The following is a 25631-nucleotide window of genomic DNA, read 5'->3' on the forward strand; positions in this document are numbered from 1 at the left end:
GAACCCCAGATTGCGGACTCCCGCAGTTCCTTCCTGCCATCTGCCTCAACACACATCTTTTTCGGTCTCTGTTGCTCCCTTATTTCTGACACGTTTTCCTGTCCTAACGGCCCGGTGCCTTTGCTGCACATACTTGTGTTCGGATGTGCACTTTCACTTGGCCTTCTGTTCTGGGTTCCCACCGCAGTCCACTGCGGATGCCCGGCCCGGTCGTGCACCTTGTGTATTGTGACAGGACCCATCTCACATCTACTGCTACTTCTGTGACACAACTTCCTTTGGGCCTCTCCTAATAACCTAGTGTCGGTGGGACTGAAGCAGATCTTTCTGTGGCTCCTAATCTGAGGATGCCGCATTGCATTATCCGGAAACAGACAACCTGGTTCTCACTGTTGTGCAGAGGGCCCCTGGGCTTGAGCTTTCAAGCACCTGGGTTTCGTTCTGCACCCACTGGGTGTCACCGTTACAAAAAAAGGGGCCTGCCTTCCACACTGTAACCTTCATGCCCTTCCCAGAGCCTTTCTCACCCTTGGTTTTATTTGCTAGACATTCTTTATTTCTGAGTTTGTGTCTTAAAATATTACTGGGACTTGATGCTTATTCCCTGAGAGACTTGAACTCACATGAGCTGTCTGGCTCATGGCCTGTACCTCGGATCTCCCAACCCACGGACACTTCCCAGGAAAATTGTTCAGCAGCGTTCCTTTCTGTTCCTGGTGATAAACGAAACTGCCTTGTCCCTCCGAGTCGCCTGCGCGTCCTAGGATCGCTCTTCTGGCTGTAATCCCTCCCGGCCCCTTTCTCTGTGCTTTTCTGCTGTGAGCCACCCACCTGCGACCGTGCGTTCTGGGGAGTGTGGTGGAAGAGAAGGGCAGGTGGCCGGCTCCCAGTGACTCCATTTCACGTGTTCCTGTTTATCAGTGTCTGGTCTCTATCTCCCTCCCTTCCTTTTCTCTCTTCTGACAAGTGTTGGAGGTGAGACTGGGAAGATGCTGAAGACATTTTTTTAAAAAACCACTTTAACAAAAGACAGCCAACATTGTATGAAGCTTGTGACATTAAAAAGTCAAGGATTAAGAAAAGGGCTGATAATTTCTTTTTATTCTCCGCCCTGTGTTTTGTACGCTAGTCAATGTTCATTTTGATGAATGATAGAAACCTGCTTGGTTAAGCTTAAGCAAAAAAGGAATTTATCAAGTGGGAATTAACAGAACGATAAAGAACCAAACTGATAGAAAACCAGGGGTAGGCAGGGCAAAGGGATGATGGTCGGCAAACTCATTAGTCAACAGAGCCAAATATCAATAGTACAATGATTGAAATTTCTTTTGAGAGCTAAATTTTTTAAAACTTAAACTTCTTCTAATGCCACTTCTTCAAAATAGACTCGGCCAAGCCATGGTACTTTGTGGAAGAGCCACACTCAAGGAGCCAAAGAGCCACATGTGGCTCACGAGCCGCAGTTTGCCGACCATTGGTAGGGCATCGCTCATCTATCTGCTGTTAAACACTGTGTGGTCCAATGGGCTGCGGTCTCTACTGTAGCAGTGAGGTGTCTCCAACAGCCCCCATGCTTTCTTTCCAATTCCCTGCAAGTTTGGGTGGAAGCACCTGATTGGCTGTTCTTAAGTCATGTGTCTACATGCTAGATGCTGTGTTATTTGCTAGCTGATCAATATTTTTTGTTTGTAGTTCAATGCAGGTCACAGAGACTGTCAGTAAAGACATTTGGTCTGTTGATTTATACGGTTAAGCCAAAGATGCCTCTAAGTCCACTGAAACCCACCCAGTTGGTACCCATCGGAGCCCCTCAGTGCTTATGGACTGTCCACTCATTCCAAGTAAAGACCCGAAGCAGCAAATAATTTTGCACCGAATGCTTCTTTCAAATTCTTAAAATGACCTTTTCCGTAGCCCTTTCCTTCTTCAGGGCCATTGCTGCAGCTCAGTGCTTACCCCACGGCATTGTATTTGGCTTCATTATCTGAAATGCACGGGTGTTTCAAACACACTTGGGGGGCACTTGAGGTGCTGCACCCCACCCCCAGCAAAACGACCGCCGTGAATTTGGGAGATCGTTCTCCGTGACCACCAGACAAACGTGAATTGTGGGGGAGATACCGCGCACGTCCTCCACGTTGCACTGACGGTAACGTGCCCTACGTGGAGGCCAGCCCAGCCCGCCTCCCACACCTCGGTGCAGTCTCACTCCGCCGGGTTGGAGGCCCGCGGCTGAAAGGGGGCTCTGTCCCAACAAGGAACCTATGGTTTCCAGACTTAAACGTCTTTGTTGGAAGCCGCTCTGGAAGAGTTGCTTGCGCTGCCACCTTGGAAAGAACGTTTCTCTGTGCTTTCAGCTGGGGGCGGAGGGCGGCTGTGAAAGGGGGTTCGTTGGCAGTTGAGTCCCACCAATGTTTTCTCAAGCCGAGACTGAGCGCCATTCATCCTCGTGCCTGTGTGTGGCTCCAGAGGGGCCAGCCAGGCAGCTCGAAGTCTGCCTGGAGAACTTGATCCCCTAATGTAATGATTAAATTTTAGTAAGTGAAATAAAAATGTTTCAGGAAAAAGAGAGAGAGAGAGAGAGAGAGAGAGAGAGAGAGAGAGAGAGAGAGAGAGAGAGAGAAAGCAAGCGCAGAACAATACTTGTTTTATTTAACTATGAAGAGTTTCTGACAGCACCCCCTTCCCCACAGGATATGAGAACCCTCGGGCCACAGCAGCCCCGCCCCAGGGACCTTGCAGCAGAATTTGGCTGGGGGTGGGGGGCTCTAATGTAAACAGCGACCCTGAAGTCCCGGAGTCGGCTCCCCCTTCTTTCTCCTGTCTCCCCTTCTCTCCTGCCACCTCGCCCCCAGCCCCACCTCCCCAGACAGGCACACACAGAACACTGAGCAGCTTCAGGTTCGGGCCGGGAGGAGAATAAAGGTGCTTTGTGAAGGGAAGCAAAACATTCCTGGGGGAGGTAAGGGGCCCGGGGCATGAATGTGCCCTCAGTCTGGGCCGATGCTGCACACCCAGCTCCCTCTTCCAGCGCACCCAGGAGGGAGGTGCGGGGAGGAGGGCCCAGCCCCCAGCCAGGAAGCTCTGGGCGTGGGCAGGGCTTGTGGGAATGATTTCATTGGAAAGGCCTGCGATATTTTTTTTCCCTTCCCGTGTGTGGTTCTTGGAGAAAGTTGGAGGTGGTGGTGATTTCAGTTGCCTTGGCCGCGGGAGAGCAGGAGCTGAGCAGAGGCACCGGGCCGGCAGAGCTCGCCAGCAGCCCGGCTCTGGGCCCTTCGACCATGCCCGGGGCCAGCCCGCCGCCTCTGGGGCCCTGGCCCGCCTTCGTCTGCACTCCTCTTCCTCCCCCTCACGCCACCCTTGCCACCACCTACCTGGGTCCTCGGCGTGCAGGGTCCTTTTTCAGCTTTTCTTTTTTGAAAAAGACTTTCGAGGGGAGCGGATGTCACCTAACGGCCCACGATCTCCTCTACAAAGAGCCCAAATGTGGAAAGGAGTTGGCGTTTTTTAGGTTTATCTATCGATTTATTTTTAACCAGCAGCGTGTTTTTTTTAACCTCTGTGTTCTGCTGTTTCTTGTGTTTAGTCTTCGAGTGGTTCAACCGACCATGACCCACTGGGCCCCCTCCCTCCCGGCTGGGGTAAGTACCGAGTCCCACGTCTGTCCCTCCACCTCCCTTCGCGGGTGCTGCACCGTGCTCCCTGCTCTCCCTGCGAGTCCTCCTCTCTCCCCTCCCTCGGTTTCCCAGTTCACTTCTTTCCAGCACGCTCTGTGGGGATGCCCAGCCAGAGAGGTTGCAGGCCACGGAGCGGGAAGGCTGGGAAAGTAAGGGAGTCCCCCTGCCATGTAGCATTCACTTCCGCCATAGCGGAAGGAAGTCCCCGAGCGGCTGTGGTGCTGTTGGGTTTGGGTCCTGACTTTCAAGGTGTCTTCCCAACAACCACCCATCCTGTCACTGTTGACGTGGCTGGTTCCCAGATGCATTTATTTCAGGTCTGTGGCGTGTGATTGAAAGGAGCTACTTTACCAAACCTTTCTTTACAGCTGAGATGTTGGAGGACTGAGAGCATCTAGCTCAGCCTCATTTAGGGAGAAATGGACTCGGGAACATTCGGGAACACTCGGGAACACGCCCAGGGTCAGGGCAGCTGAAGAGATGTGTGCTTAATGCTGAGATGCTCCGACCCCTGAGCTAACGGAAGCCACCTTTTTGAGGGGGACACAGGCTGTGAAAGGGGCCGGAGGGAAGCTGCTGAGCGACGGGTGGGGACTCTATTAAAATACACCATTGCTAGTTAACGGCATCATGCTGGCTTCTCCTCGTCATCGACAGCTGCCTCTCACCTAAGTCTTTGGTGTGATTTGCAGTAATGAGATAGATGGACCTGAGAGAAATTACAGACTTTATGGCTTTTCTGGGATGGAGTGGTCACGCAAAGAGGGGTCATCAGAGATGGCGAGACTGGGTGCTTTCCGCAGCTCTGAGCTGGGTCGGGATTTTTTTTCCCCAGCAGGCAAGAGTTCCTGGGAGCTAAAGAGGACCGTGTAGCAGGAACTGGCCTGTGCTGGGTTTAATTGATTGGTTAGGCCGGCAGGAGACAGTAAACGCGGGTTTGGCGGTGTTCACAGATGGTATTAAGTTGGGCGGGGGCATGCTCCCCAGCAAAGACGGAGAAGCTGACAATGACAGGATGCGCTTCGGAGCCTCTCCGTGCAGACACAGCTGCTCCCTGGTAGTAATTTACGAAGTTGCATCAACCCCCTGGGACCCGCAGGGTATCACTTACTGAATCACCACAGCATTCTGGAGCGCTGGCGGGCCCTCCTCGTCCCTCCTGGTGGGATATGTCAGTCAGGGAGGCCTCCGCACAATCGATTTTCCGCTAGAGAATCCACCTCGCTCCCTGAGCCGATGAAAGGTCATTGCTGTCTCAGAGACTGGCCGCGAGTCAGAGGTGGGGGAATCCCGCACAGGATCCCTGTCTAGATAGGGGGAAACTCAACAGATTGAACCAGAACCTGGAATGCTGTTTGGCAGCCAGTAGACACTGTGACCTGGAGCTGGGGGCTCAGAGTGGCACCTTTCTCCGTAGAGTCAAGTAATTTATTTCTATGCCAGTTTTGCTAAATGATGGTCACCAAGTGAGGGTGTAGCTATAAGGACTTGCAAACAGTTCCCAGAAGCCGCGTGTGACATATCTGAGATGGGACTCGGAGCCATGGTTGGAGTCGGTGCTGTTTACAAATGATGAGGAAAACACGACAAAACTAAATGGTATGTGACCGAGAAGAGAAGAGAGAGCATCTGGCCAAGGGCCAGGGGCCCCTCCCTAACCGAATCCTTCGGGCTCTGTGCTGGCCTCTCCAGGGCTGGTGCAGGGCATCTCCCCAGGGAGAGCCGAGATTGAACAGGAAGAGCAGCAGAACTAAACGAGAATTGCCTTTAGCACGAGCCTGCTGTCGGGTCTGCTGTGTCCTCCCGGTCTCAGTCCTGCGTCCCTTCCTGCTCCTCCATGACAGACCCCGTGGTCCTTCCTGAGCATCCGCTCAGGGGCCGGGGCATCTGGCCCACATCTCCTCAGCTTCCCTGATCCCTGGACACGCGCCCGAATGTCCCCGAGTCCATTTCTCCCTAAATGAGGCTGAGCTAGATGCTCTTAGGACTCTCCCAGCCCCAAACCATGAAATTGTGTGCAGCAGAGCAGTTCTGAGGGACCACACCAAGGCCCCCCGTGCAGGGAGCAGTGCCAGAAGCAAGGGCACAGGCCTCAGACCTACTGGGCAGATCCCGCAGCCTGGCGGTGAGCGCTGACGGAGGCCCAGGCAGAGCAGATGTGGAGGGTCCAGCTGAGAGCAGAAGGTCCCTCTCAGAAAGCCTTCTGAGGTGGGCGTAGCTCTGTAGCAAATTCCTTCTCTTGACTCCTTTTGTTTGCGTGTTTTTTTATCGATGAATGGATACCAGGTAAGATAGACGGAGACCAAGACCTGGGGTTGGTATTGGGAATGTTGCAGCCTGACACTTGAGGGAAGGGGATGGGGGCCCCCCCAGTTCTGCTTCTTTTTGATTTTTGGTTTCCCTGTTAGGTTCTGGAACCGATTGTCTTTATTTCTTTAATTTCCCCCTGTCATCATAAGTGAGAGGGGGCCATTAGCCTCATTTGTTCTCAAGACAGAAACCGATTTGAAGGCCCAGAAACTTTCTGGGGAAGGCGACCCGTCTGGGTTCAGAGCCTTGCCCCGAGTTCTGCCTTCCATGCACCCAGAGCTGGTGGGGTGACCCTTTTAACCTTTTTCAGGGCCTGGAGTCCCCACTAGAATCGGGTCTGCTCCCGAAGCCGATTCCCTCCCTAGAGGACCCCAGGCCATCCTCAGAGCACAGGCAAAGGGCAAGAGAGTAAGCGTTGTCCAGAGGAGAGAGAATGTCTGAGCTCTCCCAACCACAGAACGCACGCCCTTAGGTGTGAGAGCTAGAAGGGCATTGTAAGTGCCGCAGCCCCTGCATTTATTTGCACATAAGCAACATAGAGAGTGAGAGTTTTAGAACAAAACTTTGCCTCTGCGGAGAGAAAAGATAAGTAGAGGGTAGGTGGAGTACTGACCAGAGAGTTATGAGAGTAATGCAACCCCCACAGGCGCCTCCATCCCTGCAACTGGCGGGCAGAGCGCTTGCAGGACCAGAGACCAGCTGTCAGGGACTTGGTGAGGGGGTGGGCATGGGTGAGGGCCTCCACTTTGCACACAGCTGGATGCAATTAGGCCTCTGCTTTCAGCTGGGCTGCTGCCCCTCAGTGTTGCCACACTGTGCCCTCCCTCTCCCCTCCCCTGCTCTCCAACCAACCAAAGACAGTGCTTGATCCTGAGCTGGAAATGTGTCTGTCCCTCCACCACTCCCCACCAAGGAAAGATTCTCTTTGTCCCTTTTTGCCAGTGACAGATGTGCATGAGCCAGGCTTTTATTGGTTAAACTTCTCCAGCAGGGCGGGAGCTGCGGCGGTGGCAAGCCAGACCCCAGCACCTGGACAGGGGCACCCGGAGGGGCAGAGAACAGGGCTCAAGATGTCCCGATCTGACTGTCCTCTTTTCCTTCTTCTCCCTGGCAGAGAAGAGACAAGACAACGGACGGGTGTATTACGTGAACCATAACACGCGCACCACCCAGTGGGAGGACCCTCGGACGCAGGGGTAAGGGCTCGGGCTGGGAGGGGGCCCTGTGCGGCTCCAGCAGCGGCCGAGGGGCCTCTGGCTGCATTTGTCCTCCATGGCCAGTGTTCTGGGACCTTCAGCCACACACAAGTGCCTGGAGACCCTCATGAGGCAGAGTCAGCTGACTGAGAGCTTAAAGGGGCTCCTTAAATGGACTTTTCCTGGTAGCTGTGTTGACTGTGTAAGCTGCTGATAACATGATTTCACCCTGTGCTCCCCCCACCCATGTTGGTCTGGGACTGGGGCAGTCAGTGCCTCAGGATGACTGGTGGTCTCTGAGGATTGGTTCTTTCGTCTTGGGACAGTAAATGACCTCTCTGTTCTGCAAAACTGACCTCATTACTTGGGTGGTACCAGGTACAGTTCCTTAAGGAAAAGCTTTGCAGAGCCTGGGTGAAAGCAGAGAGAATGGAGCACTTTGGGGACCCCATCCTCCTAAGCATTGAGGCCCAGAAGACGGGGCCAGCCCTCACCCCCCTCTTCCCATGTCTGCAGGATGATCCAGGAGCCAGCTCTGCCCCCAGGATGGGAGATGAAGTACACCAGCGAGGGGGTGCGCTACTTCGTGGACCACAATACCCGCACCACCACCTTTAAGGATCCTCGCCCGGGGTTTGAGTCAGGGTAAGGACTTGCCACAGGCAACAGCCGTATCCATGTCCAGCTGCTCTCACTGCCCTCTAGCGGCCAGTTTCCACGTCATATTAGCAGGGCTGGGGAGGGAGGGGCCCCCTAGTTATTCAGAGTAACACCAGCGGCTTCCTCTCTCTCTCTCAAAGCAAAAATCTGTCTTTATTTCTAGTTTTTTTTTGTTTGTTTGTTTTACTTCTCAAATCTATCAAAGATAAAGGCAGTCACGTCCTTTCTTTTATGCCTTAACTTACCCTTCTTTAAAACAGCACCAGCTGTCCTTAGGACGAACAGATATGTTGCTAATTTTTGAGAATCCCCAGATTCCAGAACTTCTTTGCTCTTCCCAGGACGAAGCAAGGCTCCCCCGGTGCCTATGACCGAAGCTTCCGGTGGAAGTATCACCAGTTCCGTTTCCTCTGCCACGTGAGTGCTGGTCCTGGGCCGTCCCCCGCAGGTTGGGGCGGTGGATTCATTCCAGCCCCATCTCCCAGCCCAGCAGCAGCCCGGTCAGCTGGGAGGCAGGCCACTGATCCTGTGTGCCGCTGTTTGACCTTGTCTCCAGGAAGCCAGCTCCCATGTCTAGGGACCAGGCTCTCCTCTCCCGGCCCAGGGAGACAGGGGAGGCCAGACCGAATCATTACCTCCTGAGGCCTGATTCAAGGTTTGTCTTTTCTCCTTCCAGTCAAATGCCCTCCCCAGCCACGTGAAGATCAGCGTTTCCAGGCAGACGCTTTTTGAGGACTCTTTCCAGCAGGTTAGAAAACAATTATGGTATCTGTCTAAGTCCAGAGGCTGGTGCAAGGCCCCCTCCCTCTCCCCATCTTCTGTCACGTGGCCTATTAAACCCACACAGTAGAGTTTCCAAGGCCTGGGCCTCAGTGAGTGGTGTCTGTCCCCTGCCCACTGCCCCCCGTTGCCACGAAGGGAGAGTGGCAGGCTGGCCACGATGCTCTGTCTCCCCAGATCATGAACATGAAACCCTACGACCTGCGCCGCCGGCTCTACATCATCATGCGTGGCGAGGAGGGCCTGGACTACGGGGGCATCGCCAGGTGAGCTCGGTGCACCCCCTTCCCCGGGGTACTGGGCCTGTGGCTGGACAGCTGCCTCCTCCCTGCTCAGACTGGTTGCCAGTGACCTTCCACTTCTTCAGGAGAGGGCACGGGTACGGCCAGCTCGAATGCTGCAACTGGGTCCCAGGGTTCCCTGCTGGGCTGGGCACTCACCTTTAGTTGCTGGGTCCTGGGGGCCCCAGAGGGAGGGCTCAGGGCAATGGCTCTTTTACCAACCATGATTGTCATGATTTCTGGACTTGAACACCATCTGCCGCACCGGTGGGCAGCAGCTAAATATTGGTGCCATGTGGTCGTCCATTAAAATCACCCCTGGACTTCTCCTACTTTCCAGGCTGCTGGGGCAGGTTAAGTGGGGCATCTTGGTACATACCTGGCATGGACAAGCTGTGTCACAATCCAAAGGGTCTTGACCAGTATTCAGCTGCATGTCACCCACACAGAGTCAGCACAGTGCACACGGCTGACACAACCCCCAAAAGAGCCCAGAGCATTGTTCTCCCTCACCACAGTCTACCTGCAAACGTTAGCAGACTCTCTAGCAAACACTACGCCGTGGACGATGGGGCTGAAGGGCCCCGGCAGAGAGAAGGAGTACCTTAGCCCTTGGTGACCGCTCAGCTCACTCACCTATCTCGGCGTGGGGACATCTCGCTTGGTGTTGGGTTAACTCGCTGCTGTTGGGTCCTCTGTTCGTTGGTGGCTTTGCCTTCTGTGTTGGCTCCGGTGGATCGATGGCTGTCTTTCCCGTGGTGACCTCCTCTCCAGGCTCTGCTTGGTGGGCTTCTGGTGTGGCTCCCGCCCTGTGTGTTGTCCGTCTCTCTGTGTCCTGCCAGTGGTTTTACCCTATGGTAGGTTACGTCATGCTGTTCTACCACAGGGTAGAACCACGGACAGGATACCGGGGCACCCTCTGCATCGAAGGACTCCTCGTCTGCCCGGCCACAGACAGCCCAGCAGCCAGGGACTGGCCACGTTGGGGTGTTCCCCCAGTGGGTTTAGCGGAAGCCCAAAGGGACTCTGAATTCCGGTTGAGGCTTGCACCTAAGAGATGCCAAGGCATGGGTGCTGGTTCAGGTGAATGCACAGAAGCACGAGCTCGGTCTGGTAATGGGGGCCTGGGGGACGAGGGGGCAAAGGGCCAGGGAAGCAAGATCCCTGCGGCGGGGCTGAGGTTTATCATCTACAGGCAGCGTGGATCTCAGCTCCCGCATAGGAGGCGGGAGTGCATTAGCACGTGTTCATGTCACGCTGCCTGCTCAGGCCGGGTGGACGCCTGATGGCTGCTGTTCATACAGCACCACCGCAAGAGTTGGAAAAAGATGCCTTTTCTCAAGACACTTCCACGTTGGAAAAACGGTCGCGATATTCTGGCTTTAACGGAAAGGAACGCCTTGGCCGCAGGAAAATTGTTGCAATAAACGTGCAAGTCTGTGCTATTTTACCATAGTTCCCTTGTGTGGTGCACAGCCTGCCCAGCTGTGCCTGGTGGCCCCAGGGTGCCGGGGGCCCGATACCATTAAGATGTAAAGTCCCGGGTGCCCACCTGGAGCTGACTCAACGTTTTCCTGAGCGTCACCCTCAGGCGTGGCCGTCGTCCTCGTTCGCCCCGGGTGTGACCCCACCCTGCCCGCTGACCTGCTGTTACTTCAGGTGCTGGCTCGCCGGCCCCGGACCCGTGTCTCCAGAGCCGCTGGGAAGGACGGCAGAGGAGCCGTGCGCCTCCAGCCCGCGTGCAGGGACGGATCCACGAGTCCTGTTTTTCTCTCTCTCTCTCTCTCTCTCTCTCACAGAGAGTGGTTTTTCCTCCTGTCCCACGAGGTGCTCAACCCCATGTATTGCTTATTCGAGTACGCCGGGAAGAACAACTACTGCCTGCAGATCAACCCCGCCTCCTCCATCAACCCCGACCACCTCACCTACTTCCGCTTCATCGGCAGGTTCATTGCCATGGTAAGGCTCATTGCCACGAGGCCTGCAGGGCGCGGGGCAGCCGAGGAGCCAGACCCTACACACCACTAGCAGCCCCACTGTCACCCTCAAGGAACTAAGTAAACATGCAAAAAGCCCAGTTTGGACTTCTCTCAGTGCCCACCCAGGGGAGTCGAGAGGGTTTCCATGGTGATCTGTGGAGGACTTGTCAAGCGAAAGCCGGGGCCCTGGGTCGCGGGCTTCACAAGTGCTCTTTTGAGGGTGCTGGGATGACGCGCGGAGCACACCATAACTGCCCACCTCTGGGGATGCCACCGTCTGTCACAAGCCCAGGGTGGGGCATTTGGGACTGTCCTGCCGTGACACTGGCCTCTGTCAGGGGATATGGAACCTTCACTGGCTTAGAAACAGACCCTGGTAGACAGAGCGGTGCCAATGGAGGAGGCATCTGCCAGGAGCTGGGCAGGGTAGGGAAGGGGGTGGCACGCATTATCTGTACTTATCTAGAAATAGGAGCATAACGCGGACAGGGAAGGGGGTCCTGTCACGTGCCTCCAGTTGAATGTCTCCCTAGGGTGGAGAACCGGGACTGAGGAGGGAACCCATGGGAGCCTCGGCCCCGCTGCCATATTTGGTAGTTGATGTTTCACTGCTAACTTTCCTTCGCCCTGTTCCCCTCTCGGGAGGACCCAAGAGCCCGTGTCTAAATATGTCCCTTCCTCCAGTCTGGAAGTTTCTGGCCAAGGTGTCGGGCTCAGGAAGTGGGCACATTTTTCCCAGGTCCAGAGATCCGCTGGGCCTGGCAGCCGCCAGGCCAGTAAAACCCTAGACTATTACTCACCACTGGCCCGCCAGCCCCCGCCGTCAGCGGCGTCTGCATTATTTTTGGCTGCCGGTGCTGCCCAGCTCTGAGCGTCAGCGAGTCGGCGCTGCCACCTGGAGCTGTGCTGGGCGAGTCTCCTCTGTGAGTGCGGGCACGTCGTGGCTACAGCAGGGAGCGGGCAGGCAGGTGTGCCGGGCAGGCAGCGGGCCCGAGGTGGGTCCCTGTGGTCTGCAGGTCCGGTAAGAGCCTTGGTGCCTGGAGTAGCCGGATGCATGGTGCGCTCCGGACAGGGGGCAGCTGACGGTGACCGGGCTCTGATGCAGAGCGCCCTGGAGCCTCCCTGCAGGAACACAAACCTCCGCTGTGTGTCCTCCCTCCCCAGGCTCTGTACCATGGAAAGTTCATTGACACGGGCTTCACCCTCCCTTTCTACAAGCGGATGCTCAACAAGAGACCGACCCTGAAGGACCTGGAGTCCATTGACCCCGAATTCTACAACTCCATCCTCTGGATCAAGTGAGTCCCCTCACTCGCCCCTTGTTGGGAGGAGAGGGATCTCTGGTTGGGAGTAGGTACCCGCCGCCTTTATTTTCTCTGCCGTCGTGGCCTCTGGGCCTTCCCCAGGCTGTCTGAGTGTTTGTGGAGAGGCTCAGCTTCCAGGTGCCCGTGGGGCAGCTCCGGGATTCTCTCCCTGCACCAGGCAGAGGCCCGTGCCGCTGTCCTGGGTCCTGGGCCGCCTGGGCGCCCTCGTGTCCCAGGGGCACTAAAGTGAGCGGTGGAGCAGGATCGCGGGAAGTCCCTTCTGAGAGAGACGCCTTCCCTCTTGTGCTCTCGTGCCCCCAGAGAGAACAACCTAGAGGAGTGTGGCCTCGAGCTGTACTTCATCCAGGACATGGAGATTCTGGGCAAAGTGACGACCCACGAGCTGAAGGAAGGTGGCGAGAGCATCCGAGTGACAGAGGAGAACAAGGAGGAGTACATCATGTGAGTCTCAAGCGCTGGGAGGCGGGTTGGGGGTGCGGGAGCAGAGACAGAGCAGCCCACGCATGGCCCATCGGGGTCACAGAAACTCCCATTTTGCATGGCCTTCAGCTGGCGGCCCGTGGATGGTCACATGCTGACCAGAGCTGGGGGAGCCAGAGCCCAGCGCCCTGTTGCAGCTCCCGTTTGCTCTCTGGTTTCCCACGTGGTGGACGTAGGGCTGCAGCGCAGACTTTCTTCAAAGAGTCCTGACACTCGGACATCTTTCTCTTCTTTCTCCCAACTGGAAGGACTCCTGGTCCTGTGTGCTCAAACCCACATCTCACGTGCGTGTGTGCGTGCATTCACCTGTGCGTGTTCTTCTGGTCTCGCTCTAGTCTGTTAACATCCATATGTCTGAGGCTCAGGCCGTGACAGGAGGAGGAGGTGCTGGCGGTGATTTAGCTGTGAGGTTACAGAGGTTCTGCTCTGGGGCGGCAGCAGCTGGGGCTCGCAGTGCCAGAATCGGGAAGTTGAGTCTCGGCAGATTCCTCTCAGGCTCCACCGACAGCCTGTCTTTGCTTTCAGGCTACTGACTGACTGGCGTTTCACCCGGGGCGTGGAGGAGCAGACCAAAGCCTTCCTAGACGGCTTCAACGAGGTGGCCCCCTTGGAGTGGCTGCGCTACTTTGATGAGAAAGAGCTGGAGGTGAGAACTGAGGTTGTTGGGACCCTGCCCCCGGGGCAACCCTGCCCTTGGAGAGCCTCACTGTGTACCCACAGAAATGCCCAGCAGAACCCATGCTGCCCAGGACTGTAGCAACCGGCAAATAAATTTGATTTGGGTCCTCACACCTACCCCTCCCTGGGCCCTGGTGTGAGGGGGTCCATGTATAAGATTTGTGTTATCCATACGGTTAAACCCGCCAGCAGAAGTAGTTGGCAGGGCTTTGGGTGGTTCCCCCTGCTGGCGGGGAAGTGCCGGTGCGCGGAGCTGACGCCCTTTCCCTCGCAGCTGATGCTGTGCGGCATGCAGGAGATAGACATGAACGACTGGCAGAAGAACACCATCTACCGGCACTACACCAAGAACAGCAAGCAGATCCAGTGGTTCTGGCAGGTGGGTCCTTCCCGGTCATCGCAGCCCACCAAGGACACGAGACCTGACTAGACCTCAAGCCCAAGGATTCTGCTGTGTTATCACCCACCCGGCCTTTGGCACTCTCCTCCTCTTCCCCAGCAACTTGCAAACAGAGATGAGAAGCCCAGTCTCAGGACAGAGGGAGCTGCTGCAGCTGGGTGGTGGCCAGTGCATTGGACAGGAGTGTCAGGGGGCAGTTGGGGGTAGCTCTAAACGCCAGTGTGCGGTAGGGGAGCCTGCAGACGGGAAGGCTCCCATAGGTCACGAGGTTTCCTTCCAGCCACGTGGGACAGGAGAGCATTCAGAGAAACTCCTGTCTATAAGGAGTTGTGTGTGGGTGGTGGTGTCATTATGAAGTATAGCAAATACACAAAAAGAGAATAGCTATATAGAAATGTTTTGGTTGAGGTGACATTCGACATACCATAAAACTCACCGTGTGAAGCATTTTAAAGTGTATAGTGCAGTGGCTTTTGTGCAGCCATCATGATTAGCTAATTCCAGAACAGTTCATCCTCCTTCCCCCCCAAAAAAAACAAACAAAAAAACAACAACCCTGTACCCACTTTTAAGCAGTCACCCCCATTTTTAGTGTATCTTAAAAAGTAGAACTTAGAGAATACCTGGCCTGAGGTGTTTCTGGGACAGCCATGCCCCATGGACTGATGGGAATGTTCTATAAACGCAGCCTCAGAGGGAGCAGCTTAGGGGTTCCCCAGGTGGGTGGCTGTCACCCGCAGCCGTCCGGGTTTTGTGTGCTCGGCCCCAAAGAGGAGAGTTACAGGTTGGGTGAGGAGTTGAGCCACAGGAGTCACCTGACCGCTTCGCCTTTCGGAGTTGCAGGTGGTGAAGGAGATGGACAACGAGAAGAGCATCCGGCTGCTGCAGTTTGTTACCGGGACCTGCCGCTTGCCCGTTGGGGGGTTTGCCGAACTCATTGGTGCGTCTTCCCTTGCCCTGATGGCACCCCTGGGTGGGGTAGGGGTGGCTCAGGGAGGGTGGGACCTAGTGACTTCCTGGAAGCAAGTCCGTGGGAGGGGCATGAGCCGTGGCCTCCGCCTTCTGGGCAGAACCAGAGAGGGTCCTGCCTCAGGAAGGGACATCCTGTTACAGAAGATGTGTTTCTTTGGATAACAGGTAGCAACGGACCACAGAAGTTTTGTATCGACAAGGTTGGCAAGGAAACCTGGCTGCCCCGAAGCCATACCTGGTGAGCCCGCTGGTTCTCCTGGGATGTGGCTGGAACCTTACAGAGCCGATGCGCCCCCGAGGGCAGCCCATAGACAGGGCAGCTTTGGGGCCTTGAGTCCAGCAGCTTTCGCATGTCTGCGGCTGTCGGGCTGGAGGGAGGGGCTGTGATATGCCAGCCGCCTTTGTCTGGGCCTCTGATCTCTCAGGAGCTGTGGCAGCAGACATCCCGCTGGCAATCCTATTGGGAACTAGATATTGAATCACTTACATTCCAGTGGGCAAAGAGCTGCTGTCCCAGGTGCCCTCTTGCCTACCTCCCCATCTCCCCAGCTGCCTGGCCTCTCTCCTAACCCCTCTGTGGCCCAAGAACCTGAAGCATTAAGGCCCCAAGAGCAGGGTCCTTGACACCCCTACTTCCACATCTCGCCAGCTGGTGGGTGTGGTGGTCGAGCCACAGTCGCCTAAACGCTCTTGAGCTCTTGATCCTCCTCGGCCAGCAGCCCCGAGCTTCCCGCGCTGACCGTCCCCACCCCCTCTCTCCACAGTTTCAACCGCCTGGATCTCCCGCCGTACAAGAGCTATGAACAGCTGAAGGAGAAGCTGCTGTACGCCATCGAGGAGACGGAGGGCTTTGGACAGGAGTAACTGAGGCCGCCCCCTCCCGTGCCCCCGCACACATGTAGTCACGAGTCCTCCCTGCCTGAGAGGCTGCTGGCCGCAGCCCCGGGGGGCCCCGCAGATGGTGGCCCTGCGCGGGACCACTCTGTCATCGGGCTGTGGGCAGCAGAGCCCGACCTCAGGAGGCCCTACCCGCCTCCCCCTCCTTCCCTCTGGAGACAGTCTGGAATAAAGCCCCTTCGTCACCTTAGCCCCACACCTGCTGCAGCCTCGAGGGCTGACCCTCTGCGAAGCTCACTGAGCCTCCTTCTCCCCTACGGCCAACCCTAGGTGTGCGTGAGTGTGCCGGGGGGGGGGGGGGGGGGGGGTGTGCCCGTGCCGAAGGGCTGCAGCACAAGCCGGGGGTCTCGTGGGCTAGTTAGGCGAGAAGGAGGCTGGCCTCTCGGAGTCGCTGTCGGGGTCTTTGCCAGTGAAAAGAGGTTCTGTGTTAAATAGAACCCTTCCAGCGATGTGTATAAAGCGAAGGTCTGAGAGCGAGAAGCTCTTCCCACCCCCATCCCCCCCCCCCAGAGCTCCGGGCGGAGGCTGCCCGGTTCCTTCCCCGCAGGCTCGGCCGTGGAGGCGGAGCCGCGAGGCCGGCCCCTCTCCCCCAGGGCTGGCCAGTCCACCCCTCCCCGCCCGCCGAGGCCTGTGCCAGCTGCGTGGGTGTCGGTGGGACGGAAACAGCCAACTCGGACTCTCTTTCCCTTTCCCTAAACTTGAAGCATTTTGTGTGTCGGGTTGCTTCGTCTCTGGTTGCCGGCCATTGTGCCGCTGTCACTCTCTTGTCAAGGAGCTGGTGCACCGTGGGTCCAAGAATTCCCCCAAGCAGCTGCTCCTCTGAGGAGCCGGCTTAGCAGTTCTGTGAGCTCAGGCAGCTCAACCTCACAGCGGCCCCCTCCCCGGGCCTTGACAGAGAGGGAAGGGGTGGTACCCGAGTAGAGAAGAATGAACACCCTTTGGCAGATGTGGTCACCCAGGCTGTGGGCCTCCGGGCGGGTCGCTTAGTCCCGTCTGCCCCCCAGCCTAGAGCCTGGAAGTGAGGCTTGGTCTGCACACAGGAGACGATGCTCTTGGAAGGGCCTGAGCTGCCGCCCGCTAATGACTTGATTTCTGGAGCCCCTCCGGGCTCCGTCCTGGGCATTCTGGGTATTGATACCTTCAAGGACACGCTCCTCTGGGGCTCTGGAGCCATGATGGTCATGAACTTCCCGACCCAGCCCCTGTGTTCTAGCGCCGAGCACCAGCTGCAGACTAGCTCTAGCTTCCTGGGACCCCGGGCAGGCCCCCAGACCGGTCATGGGCCTTCCGAGGATAGTTTTGTGTCCCCAGATCTGTGTCTTTTCCCCCAGCCTGCGCAGGGACAGCCGTGTCTGATGTGCTGGCTGTGCTGGTTGAATGGCCGCCGGAGTCACTTGCTGTGCTTCCCCCGCAGCGGCTCGCCACGTCAGAGGGCGGGATGCGAGCTGCCGTGCGGAGTTTGGAAGCCTCAGGCTCATGTGTGTTCATGTGCGTGTGTGTGTACATGCGTGTGTGTACATATAAACAGGTGTCTACAGAATATCGTTTGGTAGCTCTGGGTTGGCCATCTGATTGTTTTGTAATGCCCAGCGCCTTGCCTCGGGATTGCCAGTTTCTTGTGCAATAAACAGTCAGCAGCTGTGGGTGGTGTTGGCGTGTTGTCTCGAGATGCCTCTGGGCCCCACAGCCCCTCCGGGTCCAGATGGGACAGCAGTTCCATGACCTTGCTGGTTTTGAGAAACATGTGCATCGTTAACCAAGACAGCTACACTCCTGTTGGGTGGCCAAGTCCTGGGCCAGGGGTCACTGGCTTCAGCCCTTGGCCAGTTGGAGGCAGATATGGTCGAACGGGCTCCTTCCTGGAGTCATCAGCTGAATTCAGTGTCCTCCCGCCCATCCCCGACAGGGTAGGCTAGACTTTGAGAAAACCATTGACAGAAGCCCACATGCTATGCAGACGTCTCCCAATAAATTCAAGTAAGACATGCTCCAGTGGAAATTGTTCTCACTCTTATCCCCAGAGGTGACTGCTGTTCTGTTTGCTGTGGTCCCTCCAGACTATTTTATGTGCATATGCAAATCACAGATACATATCATTGTCAAATAGACTACAATTGAGCTCTTATATGTTGAAACACTTGCTCGCCTCATGAAATGAGCTGTCAGGGACACCTTTTCACGTCCGTCCACATATCTCTAATTAGTTCTTCGCTGCGTGATATTGCGTATTAACGGTGTTTCGGTAAAACACCCGTCTTCGTCCCAGCAGGCATTGCGGTTGTTCCCAAGCTTCTGTGAGTGCCTTGGGCAGGTCTTGTGCACTGAGGCTGCTCTTCCTGGAAGGGGCAGTGGTCCTGGAAGTTGGACTGTTCATGATATGCCTTCATTTTTATTAAAAAACTTATTAAAGTTTTAAAATTTAAAGATAGGGTCCTTGCTGGTTTGGCTTAGTGGATAGAGCATCCGCCTGCAGAATGAAGGGTCCCAGGTTCAATTCCAGTCAAGGGCACATGCCCAGGTTGCGCGCTTCCCAGTAGGGGGCGTGCAGGAGGCAGCCAGACAATGATTTTCATTATTGGTGTTTCTATCTCTTTCTCTCCCTTCCTCTCTGAAATCAATAAAAATATTTTTTAAAAATAAAAATTTAAAGATTGGAAAAGTCTACAGTGAAAGAAAGCCTATCTCCCCTCTGCTTCCCCCCCCCCCCCCCACACACACACACACTTTCATTCTTTTGTTACTCAGTCACTCAATCACCTTCTAGAGTAGGGGTGTCGAACTCAATCAGAGAAGGGGCCAAAATCTAAAATCCAGCCTAAATCGCGGGCCGAATGGTTTACTGAACAGTCATAAACTGACAATGTCATAAACTGACAGCGGAGTGCAGTGATGACAGCGTGGTGCGGGCCACATTGCAAGGCCTGGCAGGCTGGATTTGGCCCGCGGGCCTTGTGTTTGACACATGTGTTCTAGAGACAACTATTGCCGCTTGTTTCTTCTGGGCCCCTCCAGACATACTTGTTAAAAACCAACAATTTCTACCCAATTGTCCTTCAAAAAGATCATGTGTTAAAGGCCTCAGCAATAGCCAGACCCCTGTCACCACACTGGGTGAACGGAATCCCCATCTGTCCTCCCAGTTCCCTGTTCCCTTTTCCATCTTCTAACTCTGGGCATCTGTCCTTTCACACGATCAGTGTTTTTTTGTTTTGTTTTGTTTTTAACATTTACTCTACTGTGGAACCATAATGAAATCTATTTTTCTGAAGGCTTATTGGAAAAGCAACCAGAACATTTATAGTCCTATGATCATATAAACACTGTCTACCCCAGAACTAATTAGTATAAAGTCGGACAACTATTTCTTTCTCATAAGCTCTTTCACTCCATAGGTTCGAATGAAACCTGGAGCTCCCTCTCTTTGATTTTATTACATCCTCAAATTTTTTTTCTTTCTGACTCTGAAGTATTTCAAGTGAAACTACTTGGCAAGGTGTCCCCCTACCCCTACACACTAGAGTAAGTTCCTGATATGATTAGCCAAAATGAAGAGCAGATATGTCTCCCGTTGTCACCCCAGGTCCCTAAGGGCCTCAGGGGCCAGTGAAATTTTACATAAGGTGGGGTCTCCCTGGGTCTGGAAGGCTCAGTGCTAGCTTCCCTACTGCCCTTCACTGTTAGGGCCCTTCGCCCTTCTAGAAAAACTCACCCCATGGATCTGTGTGCTTCCATTTAGAGGAATGTTTCCTAATGAGCTCTCCTGGTTCTCAACAAGGCCCTAGCCTCATCTTGAGGAAGGAAATGGAGTCAGTGCCCAAAGTTATTCCCTTAGCTCATTTCCCTATGGTCTACCTCTTCTTATTTTATTATTATTATTATTTTTTCAGCCTATCTCTTGTGTCCCACTTTAAATTTCGTTTTATCTATGTCCCCCTGACTGAGGTTGATTTGAGCTCACGTTCCTGTAGTCCATGTGCACGAATTAGTCACCACTCAGGCCGGAGCATGTGACTTCATTGGCTATTTTCTATTAGTTGTAGCCTGTGAGCATCAACATGGATTCAGGGCCCAACTCCAAACCAGCTGGTCCCGGTGGCAATCATCTTTGGGTTTTTTGTTTTTGATGCTTGTTACAATTTTGGCCCCTTCCATTCAATTCTGTTTATCACCCCGTTGGATGTATTTGATGGTCTACAGCCGCGGTCAGCAAACTGCGGCTCGCAAGCCACATGCAGCTCTTTGACCCCTTGAGTGTGGCCCTTCCACAAAATACCACGCCCTGGGCAAGTCTGTTTTGAAGAAGTGGCATTAGAAGAAGTTTAAGTTTAAAAAATGTGGCTCTCCAAAGAAGTTTCAATCATTGTACTGTTGGTATTTGGCTCTGTTGACTAATGAGTTTGCCGACCGCTGGTCTACAGGACATCCTAATCCCAACTGTAGTTCTATTGCCCCAACCACAGCGTCAGCTTCTCCCCTGGGTGCCCTATATCTCTCTTTGGTATAAAATAGTATTAGAAACCAAGATGGGTTCCATCAAGACAGTACTGTGAATTCATGATTCGATCAACCTCTCAGCTCCAGACACACAACATATGAAAAGCAAAGCAAAAGGGCTGGTTTAAAACCAGGATAAATAATTCCATGCATCAGAAACAGAACAAAATGCAAACCATTGAGCCAGACCGAAGCTGTGGGCCTGCTGCCCCCAGAGCTGGCAGTGGAGGCGGGAGTTCAGCTGCTGTGCGATGAGCCGTTCTATGTTCCCGCATCGACGGGCACCAGCCCACGGCTCCCTCCCATGTTGTGGGAGCAGGCCAGCCAGCAGACAAACCAAACTCTCGTTGCTGCGCACCTGGCTGTGGCTTTGAGAAGCATGGAGACTCAAGGCAGGAACTCAAGCCAACCGGCCCCGGAGGTTCTGGCCTGGGTCTGTGCTAGCCCCAGGTCCCCCCAGGCCAGGCTCCCATCTGCCACTCCCAGGCCAGGCTCTAGCATGGATGCCCACCAGGACAGGAGGAGGCACTGCAAAACATTAGGCAGATGGAGAAGTAGAGAAAGAACAAATCCTCCCTCAAAATTTTTGTCTCTGTATTTCCGAGAAAGAGACACACGAATCTCTTGCTTGGTGGTGTTTGCCGTTAAGGGGAGTAGGTGGCAAATGTCACAGTTCTGGGGTCTTTTCTCTGGAGTGACCAGTTTTTCCAGAGGTGGGTCCTCTGCCCTCGCCGGGGGGGAAGGCCATACCTGAGACAGGTACACCTGCCTGTAGGTTTCCTGGGAATAAGCAGCAGGAAGGAGCCCAGGTGCTCGAATCCCCAGCCACTGACCTGGCATTTTCTCTCTCTTTCCAGCCCTTCTCTTCTGATCTGACTTGAAGCTCCCTTGACCTCTGTGCCCTGAAGCTGGGAGGGGGGAGGTGGCCAGGCTATAAGTGGTTTGGGAAGGACCTGGGTGTCCATCCCTTCTGGGCACTTCACAACCCTGGTTTTCAGGGCGCCTCCTGCTGGAGTCTCTCTGGGGACTTGCTCATTTCCTTCTGGGCAGTTACACTCCTCCACCTTCTTCCCACCTTTGGAGACTTCGTTGTGTCCTGGTTCATCACTGAATCCCGGAGATGGTTAATCTGCCTTCTCTGTTAACTCCTTCTGCTCTGGCAGGTCTGCATGGGGGCAGAGGAGGGGCAGCTTGGAGCTGGCAGGCTGCACACACAGGTTCCAAAGGGGGCTTGACATCATTCCATCATAGTGATTTTCAGCTAGTCTGCCCGTGTTTACACCAGGGCACTTACTCAGGCCCCTCTTAAGCCCGAGCCTTTCCCAGGTCCTGCAGGCCCCATCAGGCCCCACCTGGATGACGCTCCTTCCAGTGAATTCTTGGCTGTGGCTCCTGCTACTGGCCACTTCTCCCCACCCTCCTCTTTCCAGAATGTGTTAAAGTCCCAGGTCCACCCCTCAGGCACTACCTCTCCAACGGGCCAAATGGCCTGGGAAAAATGGGATTTTTTTTTTTTTTTACATTTATTGACTATCATTTTAATGTTGTCTTGGGAGGGAGAAAAGATAAACTCTACATGTAAGAATTGAATTTCTGCCCATCTACCATGATTAAGCCAAGGCCTTGCTCCTCACCTCTCTTAAGACTGACTGGGCTCCTCACTCAAGGTTTGCTTTGCTTTTTTATTCTCCCATTTTTTTTTTTATTAAGGTATTACATTGTACATATCTTCCCCTCCCCTCCTTCCCCACTCCAATACATGCCCTCACCCCCTAGTGTCTTGCGTCCATTGATTTTGCTTATATGCATGCATACAAGTCCTTCTGTTGATCTCTTATCTCCCCCACCTCTCCCTAACCTTCCCTCTGTAATTTGACAGTCTGATGCTTTACTGCCTCTGTATCTGTCTTTTCGTTCATCAGTTTATAATGTTCTTTATTATCCACAAATGAGTGAGATCATGTGGAATTTTTCCTTCATTGACTGGCTTATGTCGCTTACCATAATGCTCTCCAGTTCCATCCAGGTTGCTTTGCTTTGTTTTGCCATCGCCAAAGCCATTGGTGGCAGTAGATAGTGCTGTTTATACATGAGAGGTATGTTTTACTTTTCATTTTCTACTCCCATTGTTTTTTTTTTTTTAATGCAATGTTGCAATTTTTTTAATTATTATTATTTTTAAAATATATTTTATTGATTTTCCCCCCCATTTTTTTATTCTCAGAAATTAATTAGGCCCTGACACTAAAAAAGAAAACACTGTAGCCTCTTATGGATTACCCTGGCGAATTCTTGTTCCTGTGTGTGAGAGGACTTCTCAGGTGCCCCGCTCCCCATGACCACCTCGTGTTGTGTTGTTCACACTCTCCTGGTGTCATCCCCTCCCCTTGCGTCCAACCAGTGGAACGTGGTGAAGGTGATGGGCTGTCACTTCTGCGATTAAATGACCAAGCATTGTGATCTACTGCTTGCTAGCTAACCATTGCCTTCTCACTTATGCGTTTTGGATGAAGCAAGCTGCCCTGTTAGAGGGGCCCATGTGGCAAGGGACTGAGGGGCAGCATCCTGTCAACAGCCAGTGAGCAGCTGAGGCCCCCCAGTCCAGCAGCCCCATGAGGAATTGAATCCTGCCAACCACCGCCTGTGCTTGGAACAGCTGACACCTGGATTGCCACCTGTGGACACCCCGGAGTGGAGGAGGCAGCTAGGCTGTGCGGGGCTCCTGACCCACCAGAACTGTGAGGTAACATTGTGTGTCAAGTTGCTGAAGTTTATGGTGATTTGTTACGCAGCCATAGATAACCAATGCACTATCCTAGATCAGGTTAAATGTCCTTGGACTAGCATCTCTCCCATGCTCTGAGTTCCGAATGTGGTCGTGATTTCTAATGAACGGAAGGGCCGCAACATGAAGATTATCTGTAGATCAAAACATCACCTAACCAGGAATATAGGCAGAAAAGTACTGGTATCACTCTTGTTTCTTTTCTTGGGGAAAGGAAATTTGAGAAGTGGGAGGAATTTCAGTCCTTGTCTCCCCCCTCTCCCTCTCCCTCACTCCCCCCCCCCCCCCCGCCCCCGCCAGCCCACAGCCTGACATCATTTGCTTGGCTTCACTGACGGGCTCGCTCGGAGACCTTGGGTCTGGCCCAGCCTAGGGCTGGCACTCTGCCTTGAGATGTCATTAGTACTTATCTGGGCCTCCAGCCAAACCCAGTTGGCAAGAGCCATGTCCAGTCTCTCAAGGACAATTTTGGGTCCGTTTCCTGTGTAATTACAGGGTGAGCAGCAGAGTAGGTGGTGCCATTACAGCAGTCAATTAGCCCGAAGGACAGCCTCTGCAGCTCCAGGACTCTGGCTGAGCTTGGCTCAAGGGGCACCATTCCCGTCTCAGAAGCAGCCTCCCTCATGAGCATCTGGGCTCTGTGGGCCCTGGGTTTGGGAGCATTATTTCTTCCATTTCATCCTTCGACTTCTGGATTTTATAGTCATGGCTGTTTGGCAACTCCTTGTAATTGGTTCACATTGGTAAACATATGGGTGTATGAGGTAGGGATAGCTTATGCATTAAACTTGGACTCATCCCATCCCTGCTGTCCAACTGGGGTACCCACCCAGGGGGACCAGTTGTCTGCCACGGGGTAAGGGAAGCCCTGGATAATTATTTTTTTCTAGCTTCGTTGAGATGTAATTGACATATATTGTTGTGTAAGTGTAAGGTGTACAACGTGACAATTTGATACATGTATATATTGAGAAGTGATTGCTCCAATAAGATTAGTTAACACATCATCACCTCACAAAATTGCCATCTTATTGTTGCTGAGAACATTGAAGGCTGTGTGGTGGTGAGAACATGTAAGATCTACTCCCTCTGCAGCTTTCAAGTGTATGATACAGCATTGTTAACTGTAGTCACCATGCTTACCCTGCATAAATATGACAGAGAAGACTGTGGGAAAGTATAACAGGATGAATGCATCTACTTTTTATTTTATTTTATTTTATTTTATTTTATTTTATTTTATTTTATTTTAGTTCAGAGTATGGTTAAATGAGTCAGGCCACAGTTCTGTATTTTTGCTGTTAAATGAGAATGTAAATATTAATTCTTACATTTTTAGAACATTTTTTTCCCCCAAATTCACTTTTATTCATTTTTTTCCCCCCCATCTAAGCAGCTTCAATGTATTTATAATGAATGAGAGTAAATATAAACCTTCCAGGACATTTCTTGGACTACAGAATTATATTAATAACACTTTTAATGTATTTGATATAGGGTCTGATAATGCCATTAAAGGCCCAATTCCTCTGATACTCACACAGGGATTAGAAGTAAATGAATTGGGGAAACATCCCTAAAACTAGGATTAGCTTTTTAAAAATAATTTTTATTGATTCCAGAGAGGAAGGGAGAGGGAGAAAGAGAGAAACATCAATGATGAGAGAGAATCATCGATAGGCTGCCTCCTGCATGCCCCACACTGGGAACCGAGCCTGCAACCCAGGCATGTGCCCTGACAAGGAATCGAACCGTGACCTCCTGGTTCATAGGTCAATGCTCAACCACCGAGCCACGCCAGCTGGGCTAGGATTCGTTATTTTTAAATTCAATGGTAGAATCATACTTTTAAAATGTTACAATTCACAGTTCCTTTTCTTCAGGAATGTGCAATCCTTTGAGAAAAAATTTATGTATTTATGATAAATTAGAAAACAATCTGGAAGCAATCCTTAAAATTTATAGAGAGCTTCAGCTTGTAGGTATCATTCTCTTCTTGAAAATTTTAAATTAAATTTATTGGGGTAACATTGGTTAATAAGATTATTTAGGATTCAAGTGTACATTTATATGATACATGGTCTGAATATTGCATTGTGTGCCCACCACTCAAAATCATACCATCTTCTGTTACCATGTAATTTATTTTGCATGTGGCTTTCCAATTTTCCTAGCTCCATTTATTGAAGAGGCTTGCTTTTTTCCATTGTGTGTTTTTTACTTCTTTGTAAAAAATTATTTGCCTATTTACATATGGTTTTATTTTTGGACTTTCAATTCTGTTTAATTGTCCTGTGTGTCTGTTTTTCTGCCAATACCATTCTGTTTTGATTATCGTTGCTCTGTGGTATAATTTGAAGTCAGGTAGTGTGATATCTCCAGCTTTGTTCTTTTTTCTCAGGATTGCTTTGACTATTTCTTTGACTATTTGGGGTTTTGTGATTCAATGCAAATCTGATGATTTTTTGTTCTATTTCTTTAAAAATGACATTGGAATTTTGATGGGGATTGCATTAAATCTTTATATTGCTTTGAGTAATATAGAATTTTAAATATGTTGATTCTTTCAATCCATGAAGACAGAATGTCTTTCCCCTTCATTGTGTCTTTTTCAATCTCTTTTAATAATGCTTCACATCCTTTGTGAAGTTTATTCCTAGGTATTTTATTCTTTTTGTTGCAATTGCAAAAGGATTTTTTTTTAATTTCTTGTCTCT

At 52.8% G+C, this 25631-nt stretch overlaps 1 protein-coding gene across 1 annotated transcript in view; it reads left to right on the forward strand.

The window, feature by feature from the left end:
* The window catches only part of WWP2 (WW domain containing E3 ubiquitin protein ligase 2), a 117190-nt gene extending 99915 nt beyond the window's left edge, over nt 1-17275 (forward strand). Inside the window, exons 11-24 of the mRNA XM_084861021.1 lie at nt 3587-3641; nt 7102-7183; nt 7700-7828; nt 8185-8260; nt 8520-8591; nt 8801-8889; nt 10704-10863; nt 12048-12181; nt 12509-12649; nt 13214-13334; nt 13641-13745; nt 14610-14706; nt 14904-14976; nt 15503-17275. Coding sequence (XP_084717147.1) covers nt 3587-3641; nt 7102-7183; nt 7700-7828; nt 8185-8260; nt 8520-8591; nt 8801-8889; nt 10704-10863; nt 12048-12181; nt 12509-12649; nt 13214-13334; nt 13641-13745; nt 14610-14706; nt 14904-14976; nt 15503-15602 — 1434 coding nt within the window. The 3' untranslated portion in view covers nt 15603-17275. The remainder of the gene's footprint in view (nt 1-3586; nt 3642-7101; nt 7184-7699; nt 7829-8184; nt 8261-8519; nt 8592-8800; nt 8890-10703; nt 10864-12047; nt 12182-12508; nt 12650-13213; nt 13335-13640; nt 13746-14609; nt 14707-14903; nt 14977-15502) is intronic.
* Nucleotides 17276-25631: the final 8356 nt, after the last annotated feature.

Source organism: Pipistrellus hanaki, assembly GCF_964339955.1.
Source record: "Pipistrellus hanaki genome assembly, chromosome: 15".
Lineage (NCBI taxonomy): Eukaryota > Metazoa > Chordata > Mammalia > Chiroptera > Vespertilionidae > Pipistrellus > Pipistrellus hanaki.